At 39.8% G+C, this 19,407-nt stretch overlaps 1 protein-coding gene across 5 annotated transcripts in view; it reads right to left on the reverse strand.

Moving 5' to 3' along the window:
- Positions 1–19,407, reverse strand: part of Ubn2 (ubinuclein 2) — an 86,827-nt gene that overhangs the window by 39,423 nt on the left and 27,997 nt on the right. For all 5 annotated transcript variants that reach the window (XM_036180281.1, XM_036180279.1, XM_036180280.1 and 2 more), the window contains exons 7-13: positions 14,644–14,714; positions 9,311–9,440; positions 5,482–5,600; positions 4,487–4,600; positions 3,840–3,983; positions 2,517–2,567; positions 294–336 (exon numbers count right to left, since the gene is read on the reverse strand). In XM_036180281.1, the coding sequence (XP_036036174.1) occupies positions 294–336; positions 2,517–2,567; positions 3,840–3,983; positions 4,487–4,600; positions 5,482–5,600; positions 9,311–9,440; positions 14,644–14,714 (672 nt within the window). The remainder of the gene's footprint in view (positions 1–293; positions 337–2,516; positions 2,568–3,839; positions 3,984–4,486; positions 4,601–5,481; positions 5,601–9,310; positions 9,441–14,643; positions 14,715–19,407) is intronic.

Here is a 19,407-nt window from a genome sequence, read left to right on the forward strand (position 1 = left end):
CCTTGTGCTTGCTAGGCAAGCGCTCTACCACTGAGCTAAATCCCAAACCCCTCAATTATGTTTTTAAAGAACATTTGCTACATTTTATCCAATATTTCTATGTAGAACTAATGAATGTAAATCCTTACAGCTCCACAACAATCTACTTCTCAAACGGGCTTTTATGAAGTTGAAAACAAGCAATTTAGCATAGCACCTGTTAATCTTTGCTAAACATCACATGTCCTCTTCTCTTAAGAATCTACCCCAACACTCAGCAACTAGGACCAACTACAGATTTGCTGGACTCTTACCTTGACTTTGGGTTTTGATGCAGGAATCACCTTTTTCTTTGCTCTAAGAAAAAAGATGAAAACGAAGGTCACTTCAGAAGCAGTTACATGTTATGAATTAAAGCAGACTACCCTAATTTTTTCCACTATTTGGAAAGCTCTTTGAAGAAAGAAATGAGTCATCTTGCACATGGATAGTCAGCCATACTTCTTTAATCAGAGTGACTAGAAGGCCAAATAATTACTAAAATAAGAAATATAGATAGGAAAAAATAAAAACTATATATAAACACATAAAACATAAAATGACTTCAAACAAGTTAACCTAAGGAGACTTATTTCAACAGATTGATAAGAACTCAATCATTTGTAGGGAAATAGCTCAAATCATACTCAAATCAGGGCAATGGGTTATTAATGACATTTTGCTTAAGAAAAAAATTTTTTAAGGTTTTATTGAAAATTATTTTTAATTGCAAAATCAAAAATTGTTAGAAATAATAAAAAATTAATAAATTAAAAGGCAAGAAGGAACCTTCATGAGTTTGAGGTCACCCTGGTCTACAAAATGAGTTCCAGGCCAGCCAGGGCTACAAAAACCAAAAAACTTTGACCATTTGGGAAGCAGCATGAAACACCTGTCAATGTGCAGTTTCCAGAAGGCAACAGTAGTCTCCATGCCTTTTTGGAGGAAGCCATTAGATCATTAGGACAGCCATATTTACCTATGCTATTTCCTGGTTAACAACAACAACACCCCAACTACTACTATTAAACCAAGCACAGAGGTAGAAGTAACAATGGAAGTCTTTCTAAAGCGGAGGAGAGGAGTAGGACGTAGCTCAAGAGCAGAGTGCTCGTCTGGCATGTATAAAGGCCTAGGCTCTATGCCCAGCACTGAGGGAGCCAGGCACAGCGGCAGCACTCATGATCCGACCTACTTTAGAAGTAGAGAGGCAGGATCACTTGGAGGCCAGGAGTTTAAGACCAAACTGGGTAACAAAGCAAGATTCTGTCTTAAAAGAGAAAATGAAGAATAATAACTGAAACAACAACAAATCTCTGATGATATAGTAAAACTAAAAATATCCATTTCTCCTAACTGTATATATAAAGAGGAAGAATTTTATAATATCATCCCCAAAATGATAATCTGATATCTTAGCAGAATTAAAAGTACATTGAAGTACTTTAGCCAATTATCTATAACTCACTAACTTTATATATTTCAATAACTTTTTTAAAATGCTGGAGATAGAACCAAGGGCCTTATGCATGGTAGGCAAGGACTCTACCAACTGAACTGCATTCCAGTATCAGTATGGACCCCTAAAAGCAACCACTGGCATCTTTCTATGATTAGGAGAATAAAGGTTCATTCTTTAATGAAAGTTTCATTGGGCTTGGTAAGTAGCTCAGTAGAAGAGTGCTTGCCTAGCAATATGCTGGACCTGTGTTTGATTTCTGGTATAAACATTTTTTAAAATTGATTTATTTGTGAGTGACTGTAACTGTATATATGTACAGGGGCATAGATAGAGTCAGGACCCAACTTTCAGGAGTTGGTTTTCTCCTTTTACCATGGGTTCTAGGGCTCCAATTCAGATTTTTATGGCAAGTGCTTTTATCCACAGAACCATCTCACAGATCTAGAAACCTGCTTTATATTTTCTAGAGCCAGTTGTGCCACAGAAGAACACTAGAAGGTTTCAAGGCAGGGGAGGGCTGTACATGGAAGTATCCTATAAGCCCAGCTCATCAATGTAGTTACCCATGTAGACAGTAAGAACAAGAGGAGCAAGCCTGAGCTCCGTACTGGATGGCTCCTACAGCAGAACCCCAATCTAGACTAGGAAGGTTTGGAGAATATCTTGGTACTGTTTCCAAAGTCAGCAGTCAAAACAAACAAAAAGAAAAAGGGGGGCAACACAGAGATGACCTAACAGTATACTTAAGTCTTACCTATGTCAACCAGTATTTTAGTAAGCAATGGTTATGTTTCTTAAAGCCATAACAAAAGACAGGCAATGGTGGTGCAAACTTTAATCCCAGCACTTGGGAGGCAGAACCAGGTGGATCTTTGAGTTCCAGGCCTGCCTCGTCTACAGAGTTCCAGGACAGCCAGGGCTACATAGAGAAACCCTATCTTGGGGGTGGGGGTTAGGTGGGGTGGGGGTGGGAGGACCCAAAGCTATAACATGAATAAAAAACCTATGGAGAAATCTAGAGTCAGTATTTACTCACGGAGCAGAAGTAAGATGATTATGTACACTCCGGCTTTCCTTAAAAAGCATTCTAGAAAAATCAGAAAGACAAAATTATTTTTTATAGCATGGTAATCGCTTCACTTTTTATTTTATTTTATTTTTGCATACAAGATCTTGCTGTGTGACTCAAACTAGCTTCAAACTTAGTATTGTAACCCAGGCTGACCTTGAACTCAAAAGCATTAACCATTTGATTTTTGCTTATTCACTAAGCAAAAGTAGTAACAACGTGGATTGGGGATTTAGCTCAGTGGTAGAGCGCTTGCCCCCTGGGTTCAATCCTCAGCTCAAAAAAAAAAAAAAAAAAAAAAGTAGTAACAACTTTATTCAATAATGTATTTCATGAAAAGTTTTATATCGTTTCTATGTATTTAGATGTTTTAACAAATCAACAGAAAAGGTTGTTTCTGTTACTTTAAGGTTGACAGATTGATAGCCAAGTTTGCTTTTTATTCTCTTAAAATCCTCCAGCCAGGCATGGTGGCACATGACTTTAATCCCAGTACTCAGGAAGCAGAGGCAAGTAGATCTTTGTGAGTTCAAAGCCAGCCTGAACTGGTCTAGGTAAGCCCGGCTGGCTTTGAACACACAGAGATCTGCTTGCCATGCTTCCCACGCGCTGAAATGAGAGGAATATACTACCATGACTGGTGATTTTGTTTAAGATGGATTTCACAAGATAGCCCAAGCGGATCGGGAATTCTCTAAACAGACTGGCTTCAAACCTGCAACCCTCTGTATACTGTCATCAGCGCTAGGGTACAAATGTGTGCCACCACATCTATCTCTGCTCTAAATCCAGCATGTGGTTCTTTTTGATCTGTTAATAATCCCTCAAGTTACAGCCATCACCTCCCATCCTTTTCCCTTATTACTGAACTCAGAGCAAAAAAGGGAAAAATGGTTTGAATTAAAAACAAAACAAAAGAATATACCTATCTTATTTCTAGATCCACAACACATGTTTTGTTAAGTGCTGATGATCTGAAATCACACACACACACACACACACACACACACACACACACACACACACATACACACACAGAGGTTGGCTTTGTTTAGAGATAGGGTCTCTTGATACATTAACAGAATGTTGAACATGTCAGTTCCCACTTTAAATAATTTGAGATCATCATTTTCCCCCTTCCCTTTTCTCCCTCCAGCCTCTCCCATGCAACACTCCCCAAACATGTAAGTTCTTAGCAAAATCAATGTGATGTGTGTTTGTGTGTAAATATATCTTGAATAACAGCAAAATAAGAAAATACAACAAAATCCAGGAAGGCACATTTCTTACCTTGCCTGCATCCAGCCCTTAGGCCACAGTGGCTTCACTTCTGTCTCCATGAAGGATTTAAGATAATCCTCAGCAGACTGGCTTTTATTTGGTTCTAATTCATAGCATCCCAATTTGATTTCAACAAGGTTACATAACAAAGTTCTAAACAAATTAAAAATATATGTTGATACAGAAATGTGAAATGTAAAACTAAAGAAAATACGGTTCAAAATGGGTATTTTTAAAGCATGTAAATATGGTGGCAGTAAAGAATGTTAAGTGAAGTATTCAGACAGTAAGAGAAGTAAGTTCTAACACTGCATTACAATCAACCCTCACCATGAAACAATGGCCTTTGGTGCCTTTCTTTAAGTAAGCAAAGATGGAAGGGGATAGCTGTCTCCCTGGGATAGAGTAAGTACACAGTTCACACAGGGAAAGCATATGCTGGTCATGATGCAACCAGAATGACTTCACTCCTCTTAGAACAGCCGATAAAATATGTTATATGAAGCCCAAAGCACCAGCACCCTGAGGCGATTATACCAGATTCTATTCCCGAGTATGTTTTCTTAAGGCACTTATCTTTGGTTGCTTCTGACTTAGTCTAGTGGGTTCCTGCAGATTCTTCTCTTTGTCTACAAATGAAGACTAACAAAGCTCACCTAATGGTGTCATCCCAGTGGAATTTCTTTCGTGGCCCTATGACTCGTTTCCCTGGTTTCTCATCATCGTCATCTTCAGATCCATTTTTTTCCCTTTCTTCATCTGTTTGCAACCTAAAAAATGAGTAATACTTTATGAAGCAAAGTTTTAACCGTGAATTCACAATCCTAGAGTCCTTAAATACTTCAGTTGCTCAGCCAAATGTTTATTCAAAACAGAACAGGGGGCCATATTTCCACATAATATGGTGAATTTGGAACCAGTAATAAAGTGGATGAGTAAATAAGGACTCTGAACTATACTACTGAGGTACAAATGCTCATCCTTTAGATCAAACTCTTTGTGTCCAACCTCAGCTGAGTCAAATTGGTCAACATGTGCAATGCCTAACCAGCATTAGCTTTTAGCCTTTTTTTTTTTTTTTTTTTTTTTTAAAGAGAGAGCCTCAGTATGAAGCCTAGGCTAGCCTAGAACCTGGATCACCCTGCTGAAACCTCCCAATTGCTATTATAGGCGTGTCCCATTCTGCCTGCCTTGACTCTTGTTTTGTTTACCTCCATACAATAACCAAAGCCTTTTGCTTTTGACAACAAAGCAGTTTGAGTGGGAAGTGACACATCACTTAGAAAACATTCCATTAAATCATTTCAATGGTACACAAGGGTTCTAGAGAATGAGACCTGCATACAAACATCAACTAAGAAGGGGAGTGGTGGCACACACCTTTAATGCCAGCACTCGAGAGGCAGAAGCAGGTAGATCTCTGTGAGTTCGAGGCCAGCCTCATCTACAAAGAGAGTTCTAGGACAGCCAGGGCTACACAGAGAAACCACGTAAAAGAACATCGGGGTTGGGGATTTAGCTCAGTGGTAGAGCAAGCTGGGTTTGGTCCTCAGCTCCAGGAAAAAAAAAGAAAAAAAGAAAAAAAAATTAAAGAACATCAACTAAATGTCATTCTCAAATTCTAAAGCCAGCCCATAGCAGAGGTACATACTTGGCACACTTGGCTTGACTGCGAGCCTGGCAGTCTTCCTGGTATTTAAACAGCTGTTCAGGCATGACGTTGCTAACAGCCAGCTTCAATTTCTGCAGTGGTTCTCTTAAACGATCGTCCTGAGGGGGAGAATACAGTTGGAGTGGTTTGGTTTTGTTTTTCCAAATATCCTAACAAAACTTACTCTATAAGCAGAACTTCAATCTGAATGCTATCTAACATGGAACGTCTTCTACAGCCGCAACTTGTCAAAGGCACACTGGATGAAAAATTAGGATGACTGTGTTTCCTGCTACACCAAGTAGAATCCCAGTTTTTGCCTGCTGCCCCAGTAACAGTTTTCCTTCACATTCTTAAGGATGAGTCCAAGTTCTGCCCAATAAGCTTTATGAATGAATTGTAATATAAATAACCCAGAGAATGAGAGAGACATTGCCCAGACTACTGTTTAACTTGCTTTATGAATGAGTTGGGTTTTTTTGTTTGTTTGTTTGTTTGTCTGTTTGTTTTGTTTTTCGAGACAGGGTTTCTCTGTAGCTTTGGAGCCTGTGCTGGACTAGCTCTGTAGACTAGGTTGGCCTCGAACTCACAGAGATCCACCTGCCTCTGCCTCCCGAGTGCTGGGATTACAGGCGTGCACCACCACCGCCTGGCTATGAATGAATTGTAATACAAATAACCCAGAGAATGAGAGAGACATTCTCAGACTACTGTTTAACTCCTGGTGTTGAAAGATACACCCAAAGAAGACACTACTCTGAAATACTACAACACACAATCTGCTTTGGTGACTACCAACAAGATGTGGGCATCCTGCTCTCCTAGTTGTTGCTAGCAATTATAATTTATGGTGCAAGCAAAAATTAAGTTCAAGGTCAAATGAAAGAGAAAACTGAGAAACCCTTCTCCATATGGGTTCAACACAGAAAGGAAAGTAATAATTTTATATTTGACAGCTCAAATCAGCCTACAGCATTTTCATCTTAGAAATAACATACACTTAAGTGCTTAAAACTTTATCACTGTCATAGGCCCAGAAATACCTTAACTCTTTCTTTGCTTAAGCAAAAGGATTTTGCTTGTTTTTTGTAATGTAGATTGAATTCAAGAGACTCAGGCATACTAAGCCAGCCTTTACCTGAGCTATACCCCAGTCCCCCAATAAGTCATTACAATTTTTGATAAGTGATGTATTCAGGACATGAAAATTATAACTAGAAAGCATTTTTTACCTATTCCATGAATGCCAATTAATAAACTAAGCACGTAATGGTATCTAGAATAAAAATCTCAACACTTAGCATCAAAATTTCTTGAAGAATTAAGTAGATGACCCTGGAAAATTTCAACTATCCATCAACAGTGAAACTGAGAAGCTAAATGAGATACACTCATACAATAGAGAGCTATTCAAATCAGCAGAAATCAATTTCTACTATGTCGACATACGTGAGGCACGACAGTGCTGGAAAGCAAGTGAGAGAAGAAAACAATTTGTTTCTCTTCATATGAAGCTCAGACAATGCAAAACTTATAATACAATGGTGTGACAAAAATTATATAAAGACCAACAAGGACAAGACAGATGATGTCTTTCTCTCATATCCAATGGGATAGGAAATAACTTCAAACATCAAACTCAATTGTTTCTCTGAAAATATTTTATTATAATTTTTGTGTTTTTTTTTTTTTTTTTTTAAGGCAGGGTCTTACTATGTAGCTCTGGCTATCTGGAGCTCACTATATAGACCAGGCTGGCCTCAGATGATATTTTGTGTTCTGACAAATAAAACTTGCCTGGAGATCAGAGCGCAGAGCTAGACACTAGTTAATCACAGAGGCTAGGCAGTGGTGGCACACACCTTGAATCCCAGCACTAGGGAGGAAGCAGAAAAATCAGGAGTTCAAGGCCACTCTGGGCTACATCTTTAATCCAAGCATAATTGGGAGGTGGAGACAGGAATATAAAGTAGGTGGAAACAGGATCTCATTCAGTCTGAGGATTCATAGAGAGGATGCCCATTTGGTCTGAGATTTCATAGAGGTAAGAGGTCTCTAGTGGCTGGCTGCTCTGATTCTCTGATCACCCTAATAGCTGATTCTGGATTTGTTTGCTTGTTTGTTTTTTTTGAGCTGAGGATCGAACCCAGGGCCTTGCGCTTGCTAGGCAAGAGCTCTACCACTGAGCTAAATCCCAACCCGATTCTGGGCTTTTAATTGTTAAGACTAACACTTCATTCTGCCTTCACAGTGCTGGGATTAAAGGTGTGCACTACTATATACTACTTATAATCTGGTGCTACGGATGTAGCTCAGTTGGTTGAAAGCCTGCCTAACATGCACTAAGCATGTTCGATTTCTAGAAAAACATAAAACCAGGTGAGTTGAGGCCAATCATGGCTGTGCATGCCTTTAATCTCAATATTCAGGAGGTAGTGGGAGGCCAGTCTGATCTACATAGCCAGTTCCAGGCCAGCCAGGGCTATCCAGATTCTGTTTCCAGAACTCACATGGCAGTAAACAACCCTCAACTTCAGTTCCAGGGGAGCCAACACCCTCTTCTGGCCTCTGTGGGTACCATGTACATCCACAGTATACAGATGTACATACAAGCAGAATACCCATACAGAAAATAAAAATTAAAAACACAAACAAAAATAGGCAAGGTGGTAAAGGCCTACCATCCCAGCACCCATAAACCCTGCTGTATCTGGGCTAGTCTAGGACAGAATACTTTCTCAAAAAGGAAGAAAAGGTATGTGGGTTTATTTTTTGTTTGTTTCTTTGTTTGTTTTGATTTGTTTTTGTTTTTGTTTTTGTTTTGGTTTTTTTTTTTTTTAGTTTCTTGAGACAGGGTTTCTCTTTGTACCTTTCCTGGAACTCACTCTGTAGACCAGGCTGGCCTCGAACTCACAGAGATCCACCTGGCTCTGCCTCCCGAGTGCTGGGATTAAAGGCGTGCGCCACCACCGCCTGGCAGAAAAGGTGTTTTTTACTACACAAAATGGTGTTTTTCTGGGCTAGGTCTGGTGGTGCCTACATTGGCATTGCTGGTGGATCTCTGTGAGTTTAACATCAACCTGTACACATAATGAGCTCTAGGCCAGCCAAGTCCACATAGCCAGACCCTGTCTCAAAAAAGAAAAAACTATTTTTACTTCTAGCTCTATTTTTTTAGAACCCCCCCCCCCCCCAAATTTCGAGACCTCTGTGTAACTCTGGCTGTCTTGGCACTCTCCCTGTAGCCCAGGCTGGCCGTGAACTCAGAGATCCACCTGCCTCTGCCTCCCAAGCTCTGGGATTAAAGGCGTGCGCCACCACTGCCCGGCTTCTAGCTCTACTTTATTGTTACCCATTTCTGTCATTTGAATTTTGGCTTCAATTGTCAATGAAGTTGCTGACAAAAAGACAAAATATGAGTTGGGAACACAATTCTTTTGTTCATTAACCTGCTTTGAATCAAAAAGGAATTATAATTGTTTCAACTCAAAAGAAGCCTTTGTTAACAGATACTGGTGTCTTAATAAAGAATTCTGTTGAAGCAAATAGTTTTTAAATTGTGTGTGCATGGCCATGTGTAGTTGCTTTTGCCGTGATATATTTGTGGAATTCAGAGGACAATTTTGCCAGGCTTGCCCGACAAGTGCCTTTACCTGCTGAGCCATCTCACCAGCCCTGAAGAAGGGGCTCCTAATCAACTTTAGTGACATCCTGTGGTTATTAAACATATGTAAAAGAACTGTAAAGGGATGAATGTGCAGAGACTCTGAGCAAACATCTTGTTTACTGGTTACAAAACCTAAGCTATAGATACCATTCTTCCACTTACCTGGACGTTAAGGTGTAACTTCTTTAGACGTTTTACCAGTGTTTCCTTATTGCATGGCACAAAGGCTTCAAGATGGGAGTAGACCCCACTACGAATGACAGGGCCCAGTTCTTGTAGCTGTAACTCGATGCTAACCCAAAACAAAACAAAACCACACAACAGTAAACTACATACAATCCTTTTTACAGTGCACCATATAAGCCAGAAAATAGCCAGGTGGTGGTGGTACACCCTTTCAATCCTAGCACATAGGAAGCAAAGGCAGGCAGACCTCTGAATTCGAGGCCAGCCTACTCTACAAAGCGAGTTTCAGGACAGCCAGGACTACATAGAGAAACCCTGTCTCAAAAACAAACAAAAAAAGAAAGGAAGGAAGGAAGGAAACAAGCAAGCAAAAGCAGATGTTCCCCAAACTACTTACCGGCCCCCCATCTCTATAACATTCTCCCTCCCTTAAGGTATCTGAAAAGGCAAGGCCCTTCCCACCCAGCTATGTGCACATGCTATTTCCTTGTCTTTGTTTTCCTTACTATGCCTGTGACACCGCTGTGTATTTAATAATTTACTCAATTTACTCTAAGTGATTAGTTCTCACTTCCCTTTTGGGGCAGAAAATTAATTGTTGAATATTTTGCCTAGTAGCTATTTCTTTTTGATGAACTAGCCTCTGACTCCATCTTAAGTTTAGAAGCCATCTTGTTATAAGGTAGAAATAAGTTCCTCCCTGTTCTCTGTGAAACTTAAATTTTTAGCATGTCTTTACTCATTTTCTAGAATTTAACATGTTCCACACCTTATAACCTGGCCTCCATCCTGATAAGATGTTCTGCCAAATAATTTTGAGATGTTCTACCAAGTCCTCACATAACCAAAAACCCCTAGAAATCCCCTAGCATTGGAGGTTTTTTTTTTTTTTTTTTTTTTTTGCCTATCTAAGCTCCACTTTCTCCTATGTTCAATGCTATTTTCTGAAACCAGGCCTTAGGGAGACAGCCCTGTCTGACAGGAAATAAAGCTTGCTTAATTTGACCAAAAAGTTTGGTTCATTGGTCTTTATTCTTGTTCAGTGGGATTAATATTTTCTCTTCTTTATTTTAAAAGTACAGCAGTAAAATTTGTAATAATTGCCATATTTTAGCAGGAAGAAACTTATCAGTCTCTCAAAATGGAAAAGATTATATTTGGCAGCTGCTACTGAAGAAAAGTAACAATAGATGTTAGTTTGAAGGCTGTTATCAAATTGGGGCTCTTAGCTAGGCTTGATGGTGCCCATTTTTAATCCCATTCAGAAAGAGGAGGCAAGAAATGCTCTGAATTCCAGGTTAGCCTGACCTATGTAGGCACCCTAGGCCAGCCAAGGATACATTGTAAAACCTTGTATCAAAACAAAAAACAAAAAGTAAAACAAATTGGGGTTCTTGGCAACAAATTATGCCCAAGTCACCACGGATAATTATAGAAAAATGTACAGGAATAAGTATTCCTCCCAAATTAAATTATCACCTCTAAGATACATTGTAATTTCAGCTGGACAATGGTAGTGCATGCCTTTAATCCCAGCACCCAGGAGGCAGAGGCAGGTGGACCTCTGGAGTTTGAGGACAGCCTGAGGCCTACAGAGTGAGTTCCAGGACAGCCACGGCTATACAGATAAGCCCTCTCTTGAAAAACAAAACAAAACAAAAACAACAAAAAGATATATTGTAATTTCAGAAAAAAATAAAACAGACAAAATCATGCTTTTTAGAACTGGTAAAAGAAAATCCCTAGTATTAGAAAAACTAAATAGTGAATAGATAGTTAAATGCAACAGCCTGCAGGGAAATAACGTCATGGTCATGTGTACTATGCAGAAATGCTTGGCTGGTAGCATTTGGCTAGACAGTTACTAAGGGACTAGGCTCTGAGTAGGGCTTCTGGACTTGTCTTATCGTTAAAAAGCTAGTTGAAACTGAAAATAAAATACAAACTCTACAAGTACTAAGAGATGTATCAGACTCAAGGAGATAGTTTAAAGTCACTGGCTTCCAAAGGTTAACTCAGACAAGGGAAAGCTGACTCCCTGAGCAGAAACCAACTGCTAAGTCCTCTGTATACAGCCATTCAAGTCACTCCTCATTCAAGAAGCACCAAGGAAATGGTATGAAGGTCTCATAGGGAGTGTCCAGCAAACAGTTATGCCTAGTGTAATAGAAGAACGGAGGCAGCCAGAAGCTCCTTATCTATTCAGAATGCCTGCTTCAGGAACAGGAAAGAAAAATAAGTGTACTGTATAAATAAGTGTACTTGTTCATTCAGGTCCAATTCAACTATGGAAAAAAATGATGGTGAACCAAGCAATTAATCTTTTTCTCCTCAACAAAAGGAAGAAATGGTGAGGCCAATACACTTGAGTTATGGGATAACACATGTTATTACAACAGCACTCTGTCCAGAAGAGTAAGGCATGTGAGGTTAGGACAGGGGGAAAAAAGGCCATAAACAATAAAAAAGTGACTTTAAAGGAAAAACATCAAGTCTGAGCCTAAGGCCTTAAAGAACTGAGAGCCCGGTTGGGGATTTAGCTCAGTGGTAGAGCGCTTGCCTAGCAAGCACAATGCCCTGGGTTTGATACTCAGCTGGGGGGGGGGGGACGGACTGAGAGCTCACCTTTTGTGAAATGAAAATGAAAAGCAGATGTGTGTCTGTGTGTGTGTGTAGGTGGAGAGATGGTTCAGCAGTTAAGAGCACTGACCCTCTTCCAGAAGACCAGGTTTGATTCCCAGTACCTATATGGTGTCAAACAATTTTGTTTTTAATTTTAATTCCAAGGGACCTGATACCCTCTCCTGGCTTATGCATGCTGCAGTTAAATATATGCAAGCAAAACATCCATATACATAAAATACAAATAAATACATCTTTAATTAAAAAAGAAACCAAAGTAGATGCCCCCCCCCCCATTTAGATATTTGTTTGTGACAGACATGGAAGGAATGGAGGGAAGCCTATTAATGCAACTCTGATTTACCTGCATTCCAGAGCCCAAAAGATGGTCTCTACTCTTCCAGGGGAAAACCAGATTCCCCTCTTACAGGAGAGTGAAATGGAAAGGAAAGAAGGGAGGCAGGGAAGGGGGAAGAGAATGAAAGACCAGTCTTAGCCATGAGGAAAGAACTGCTCTAGTACAAGGGGAGAGAAAAATGGCTAGTAAGATGGGATGATGGAGTCTGGGAGAACTCTGATGAGTGACAGCTGCACTGTCTGGGGAGTCTGGAGCTCAAACTCTTCATCCACTCCACTGGAGACACACTGTTATGTTTGAGGAGTCTATTTTTCTAAGTATAAGGATCACAGAGATAGTAACTATAAGTAACGAAAAACACCCTTTTATAAAAAATCGAGTATTTCTTTGTATATTTAGAAGGAAGGAACCACAGAAACATTTGCTTGTATCTTCCTGTCTGGTACTATTAAATGCCAGAGCAGACCGATCATTTTCATCCTACAAGTAAGACTGCTTCTTTCCTCATGAGCACACTTTGCCCAGTTCTGCCTGCAGTCAGCTGAATTCTTACATCCCATAACCAACAGTTAGAACCATTTACAAGTACAGCATATTGGGCTACAACCTTCAAAAATGCAGCTAGTATCAAACACAGAGGGTAAAACTGATACTAAATCTAAAAAACCTGCTCACTTTAACATAATCCATGTCATATATGAGCCCTCACCCTTTTCTCCCAATCTGATGTCTGTAGTTTTCATATAAACTTACAGCCAAGAATTCTTCCGTTTTTCAAGACAGGGTTTCTCTGTGTAACCCTGGCTATCCTGGAACTCACTCTATACACCAGGTTGGCCTTGAACCCAGAGATCCATCTGCCTTTGCCTGGAATTAAAGGTGTGTACCACCACCTTGCCTGGCTCCAAGATTTCTTCCTTGAACCATAGTTTTCATTTGGCTATAAATTTTGCACAAATTATAATTAACCTCACTAAATAATCACGGAATTATATGTCTCAATTATGAGTAGCAGAAATAGGTGGCTAATCTGAATAAATACTCTGACATTCACAGACATTTTTTATATAAAGTGGCAAAAAATATACCTAAGACCAGCTGAATGGGCAACCTGCATAGTGGTCACCTGCTCTAAAAGCTAGAAACCTCAAAGGCTGTACCTATTGTTAGTAGTGTGGAGAACAAATACAGTTTTGCTCAGGAACAAATATTATAAAAAAACATGCTGCAAAGCAGAATAGGAAGAATGGATGACTGAGAGCAAAACCTCTAATTCACAAGTCGATTAAAAAATATTTTAAAGTAATATTTATGTATGTGTGTATGCATGCGTTCGTGAGTGTGTGTACACATATTAGGTACCATGGAGTACCTGAGGAGGTTAGAGGACAAACTGTAGACTTGCTTCTGTCCTTCAACCATATGGGCCCCAGGGATCAAACTCAGGTCATCAGATTTGTTGGTAAGCACCTTATCCATTGAGTCATCTCGTTGGTTTTCACAGGTCAATTGTGTGTATGTATGTAGAAAAAGTCTCATACAACCCAGGCTAGCCTATAAACTGTATAACTTAATATTATTCCTGAGGATAATCTTGAATTTCCTAGTCTTCCTGCTCCCACCTCTACTGAGAAAGTGCTGAGAAAAAAGGTATGAAGTACCACACCAGTTTTATGCAGTACTGGAAAATCTGATCCAGATCTCTGTAAATTAAAGGTAAGTACTGTACCAGCCCCTCAACCACTTAAAACTTCTAGTTCTCTTGCCTCAGCCTCTTGGTGCTGGGATGAGAGGCATGTACCACCACTCTCTGCAAAGTTTTTATTAATTAATTAGTTTATTAATTTATTTAAGATAGAGTGTCAAGTAGCCCAGGCTGGTCTTGAACTCACATTGTAGCTGAGAATGACCTTCAACTGTTCATTCTTCACCTCCAAAATGCTGGGATTAGAGGTGGGCTTCCAGCATGCTACACAAGCACTCTACTGCCTCAGAAGCCTGCTAGGTTTTTTGTTTGCCCTCTTTTTATTTGAGTTAGGAATTGAAGTTAGGGCCTCATAAATGCTTGGCCAAGTATATCATTCAGATTATTTCCAGTCCAAGTTTAAAAAGGAAAAGATAAAAATCATTTACTCAAGGACTGGAGAGACGGCTCAGAGGTTAAGAGCACTGGCTGCTCTTCCAGAGGTCCTGAGTTCAATTCCCAGCAATCACATGGTGGCTCATAACCATCTATAATGAGGTCTGGTGCCCTCTTCTGGTGTGCAGGCATACATGCAAATAGAACACTGTATATATAATAAGTCTATAAATCTAAAAAATCACTTACTCCAGAAGAATATTATTCATATCTTGTGTGAAGAATTTTTTTCTTCCTTCTTCATCAAAAAGTTTGGCAGCCTAGAGAAACATAAAAAAACCCAACAATATAATTCACAATAAACAATTACTGATACGAATTATCTAACAACAATACTACTACTAATAAACTTCACTATCAGTAAAATACCACAAATTTTGAGCCAGAATGAGGCAAAGCCATTTGAGATCCAAATCAAACAGGCTATCACATATGTCTGCTGCGGTGGCTGTAATCACTAACATACACTTAGTGGCTCACAAAGCAGAGGCCTATTCTCTCACTTGGGACATTCAAAATTAGTGCCACTGGGCTAAAATCAAAGTGAGAGCAAGACTAGGCTCTCTATCAAAGAGCATTAAAAAAAAAAAAAAAAAATCGGAGCTCAAACCTCTAAAGCGGTTAAACGCAAAGCACAGAGTGAATTAGTATGGCACATGGAACTGGCAGTACCACTTGAAATAAAGCAACTTCCCAGGGGCCATCTAGCCAATAACTACAGGGAAATACTATACTTAGCAATGTGAAAGTATTAGCACTGCCTATTTTTAGACATAATCATCAAAGGTCATGAAAAGTATTAAAGTGAAAACCGAGTGTCAATCTTGTGACAGATACAGTGCGTGCCAAAATGCCTAAAGTACAGAACAGACATTGCCTTTAAGTGAAACACATGTAAAAAACTCCCCCTGTCTGTCTGTCTGTCTCTCTCACACAAACACACACACACACTTTTTTTCTAAAGACATAGGATCCCTATGTAGCCCAGGTTAGTCATGAGCTTGGTAGCCCTATTGAATCAGATACCAGAGTATCACCCACGTATCACCCAGCAACTGAGGACTTCTGCAGAATCCAGTGATTATGTCCACTTTAAACTTTATCATCTTAAACTGGGAGTGGTGGAGCACACCCAGCACTCGGGAGGAAGAGCCAGGTGGATCTCTGTGAGTTCGAGGCCAGCCTGGTCTACAGAGAGAGCTCCAGGATAGGCTCCAAAACTATACACAGAGAAAGCTTTTCTTGAAAAACCTGCCACACAGCACAGACACTGTCTGACTGCAGTAGTCTGGCTTCTATATAATTAAAAGCAAAACAAAAATGATCAAGGAATAAGCACAAACTGTAAGTCTGAGAGTAACATTGTCACACTGCATTTCCTCTTAACCTGGAGATCAGAAGAAAATGGTTTTTAACTTGGAAACTTTGCCATAATCCTTTGTGGCATTTAGACTGGGAAGTCAAAGGCACAGTTCACACCAGGAGTCAGGAGATGCACACTGACTGGACAGAATTGATACAAGAACTCAAGAACACCAGGGCCACCTGTACCAAGCTACCAAAGTATGTGACACCTTCCCTTGCTTTAGATAGAAAAGGCAATTTCCAAGACATATTTCTTAGGATGAAGATTAGGCATGTTCAGGGTACAGAAATATACAAAGAAAGGAAGAATAAAAATGAAACTGTAGACAAAAGAAAAAATTTAAGTCAAAAAGTTTATCATGAAAGGATATTTACTCACTGCCAAGTAAAAAATTAACAGCAAGAAGCTGTTTAATCAGACAGACACTAATGTGTGAGCTCAGGATACATTTTTATCTCCTGAAGAAAAAGCAACATCTTATATTTCAAAGTAAGACACAAAGAACTCATGGGTATTGTAAAAGGCTTTCTTTTGGGCCACCAAGCAGCTCCCAAATTATGACATAGAGACTTATTAATTATGAATGCTGAATCTTCTTATTGGCAATTTCCTACTAGGAGCTTAGGAAAAGGCTGCACTGAGCCTGTTGTGGACACTATTAGAGACAGATATCTTTTGATTTAAGATATCATAGAGCCTACCTGGTGGTCCAATGGTTAGGATTTGGCACTCTCACTGCCATGGCCCAGGTTTGATTTAAAAAAAAAAGTCTCACAGAGCCTTTGAAGCCCAGAACATGACCATAGCTACATCCTAAGTGTATGAAGGAGAAGGAGTGGCTTTTGGCAGTGTGCATGCTATGCCATGCCACTGTCTTCACTTTGAATCTTGGCAACTTAAAAATTAGGTGTCTTTGAGAGTATCATTCAACCACGCTGCACCTTTGTTTCCCCAGCCTTCAAACTGTGTGGTATGTAAAGTCTCTCAAATGCAGTCAGGGTTACTGTCTCAGAGGAACGGCAACAGCACATGGGGCGGAGCATCCATTTTTTTGTATTGTTTTTACTAAACAAAAACAAAGAGTACCTAATATTATTAATAATTCGATCTCAAAAAGCTGAATCACATCACCGGTGCTTTTTAAAACCCAGAAGTAAGCCAAAAAATCAGGGTTGGGGCAAAGGAAATGAAGAAAGAAAGCATGGAGGTGAGGTGACTTCTGTTACCTGTAAGATATGTGCTCCTGAATTATTTAGCCACTCTCCACTTAAGTTTCTCAAAAGGGAAATAATGCTTTCACTTCAAATACAAGACTGTCAAGAGAATTAAAAGAAAAAAAAAAAGACGACTCAAAGTGCTGGCTAGTTTTATGTCAACTTGACACAAGCTAGAGTCATTAGAGAGGAGGGAGCCTCAACTGAGAAAATACCTCCATCAGATCCAGCTTTAGAGCATTTTCTTAATTAGTGACCAATGGGGGAGGGTCCAGCCCATTGTGAGTGGTGTCACCCCTGGGCTGGTGGTCCTGGGTTTGATAAGAGAGCAAGCTGAGCAAGCAACGAGGAGCAAGCCAGTAAGCAGCACTCCTCCACAGCCTCAGCATCAGCTGTCTCCAGGTTCCTGCCCTGTTTGAGTTCCTGTCCTGACTTCCTTTGATGATGAACTGTGATGTGGAAATGAAAGCTGAATAAACCCGTTCTTCCCCAAGCTGCTTTAGTCAGTATTTCATTTCAGCTATAGAAACCCTAAGACAATGACCTACTTGATGGAATCTTGCATAGTCCCCAGGTATCACCCAGCACCTCCACCTGAGGACTTCTGCAGCATCATGTGCACCTCCCTCAGATAGTGCCCCTACCACTATGACCACCCTAACCCCTGCCACCTACTGACCACCTGTATAACCCTGCAGTGATCTGTACCAAGAACCTGCTAACTCATGGAAGGTTTGCTCCTGTGCTCAGAAGATGAAACTAGCCATAGCTGAGCTAGGAACACTTCTAACACCCCATTAGCACATCATCACTGAGTTGCCCCTAGACAAACCTCAACTGATCCAAAACCTGAAAAGTTGGGGTAATAGCAACTGAGATCCAAACATCCAACTTAAAAAGGTAAGACAGATATCCATACCAAAACAAAACAAAACAAAACAACCAAAAACCAAAAACATTTACCAATGACCTACGATGTCTAAGTCTCATCATAAATCACAAACATGAAAAACCAAAATAACATGCCTCCTCCAAAATGTAGAATTCCCATAGAAATATTTTCTGAGAAAAGCAACTTAGATGACACACAATCATTTCAAAGTAGAATTATAAATTATTATAAGTATGTCCAAGGAACTATGACTAAATGCTGGCTGGACTGGAAGCTTCAATAACACAAATAGTCAAATGAAATAAAGAAAGCAATTCAAGATGAGAATACAATTTAGTAAAGAGATAAAGTTTCTAAAGAAAACCCAAACCAAAATAAAACTTGAAGTAAAAAACTTAATAAATCAAGTAGAAAGCTAATGGGGAGATTTACAGAAAAAAATTGATCAAGTAGAAGAACGTTCTGACAAGGGAAGGAACTGGACTACTCACTCAAAGAAATGGTAAATCTAAAAGAAAAAGAAAGAAACACAAACAGAACATGCACAACTCTGGCACACCACACCCGGGGCTGGTTCAGCAGTAAAGAGAACATTCTGCTCCTGTAGAAGACCTGAGTTCAATTTCCAGCACCTACATTAGGTTGCTCACAACCAACAGTGGTGGTTTGAACAGAACTGCTTTCACAGGCTCCTGTTTGAGCATTTGGTCCAAAGTTATTGGAGCTGCTTGCTTGGGAAGTGTTAGGAGGTGTGGCCTCGCTTAGAGGAGGTCACTGGTGGTGGGCTTTTATGAGCTTCAAATCCTGAGTCTTTTCACAGATCTTCTGCCTCCTGATTTTGCATAGGGGTATAAGCTCCCAGATACTGCTCCAAGTGCCATGCAGCATGCCATGGTGGCCATGGACTCTAACTCTCTGGAACTGTGAGCCCCAAGTTAAATATTTTCTTTTATAAGTTGCCTTGGTCATGGTATTTTGTCACACCAATAGAAAAGTAGTGTAAGGTGGGACAGGGTAGAACATGGCTTTAATCCCAGCATTCAAGCCACCCCCACATATACATGCATAATTAAATAATAAAATAAAAATATTTTTAAAACATTTTCTCTTTTCTTGTTTTTGTTGTTGTTTCTTGTTTGTTTGGGGTCTTTTTGGTCTTTAAAGACAGGGTCTCACTATGTAGCTCTGACTATCCTGTCGCTATGTATAGCTGCTAGCCTTGAACTCACAGAGTTCAAGATTCAGAGATTCACTGTCTCTGTCTCCCGAGCACTAAGATTAAAGTTGTATGCCACCAAGCCCCACCTTACAGAAGATATTGTCAACAAAATCAAAGGAAAAAAAAATTCACAAATCTAAGAAAAAGGATGCCTACCAAGGTGCAAAAGGCATAAAGAATACCAAATAGAACCAAAAAGACAAGTAGTAGTCAAAACACTAAATGTTCAAAACAAAGAAAGAATAATGAAAGCTACAAGAGA

Source organism: Onychomys torridus, chromosome 3, assembly GCF_903995425.1.
Source record: "Onychomys torridus chromosome 3, mOncTor1.1, whole genome shotgun sequence".
In the NCBI taxonomy this organism is placed as follows: Eukaryota; Metazoa; Chordata; class Mammalia; order Rodentia; family Cricetidae; genus Onychomys; species Onychomys torridus.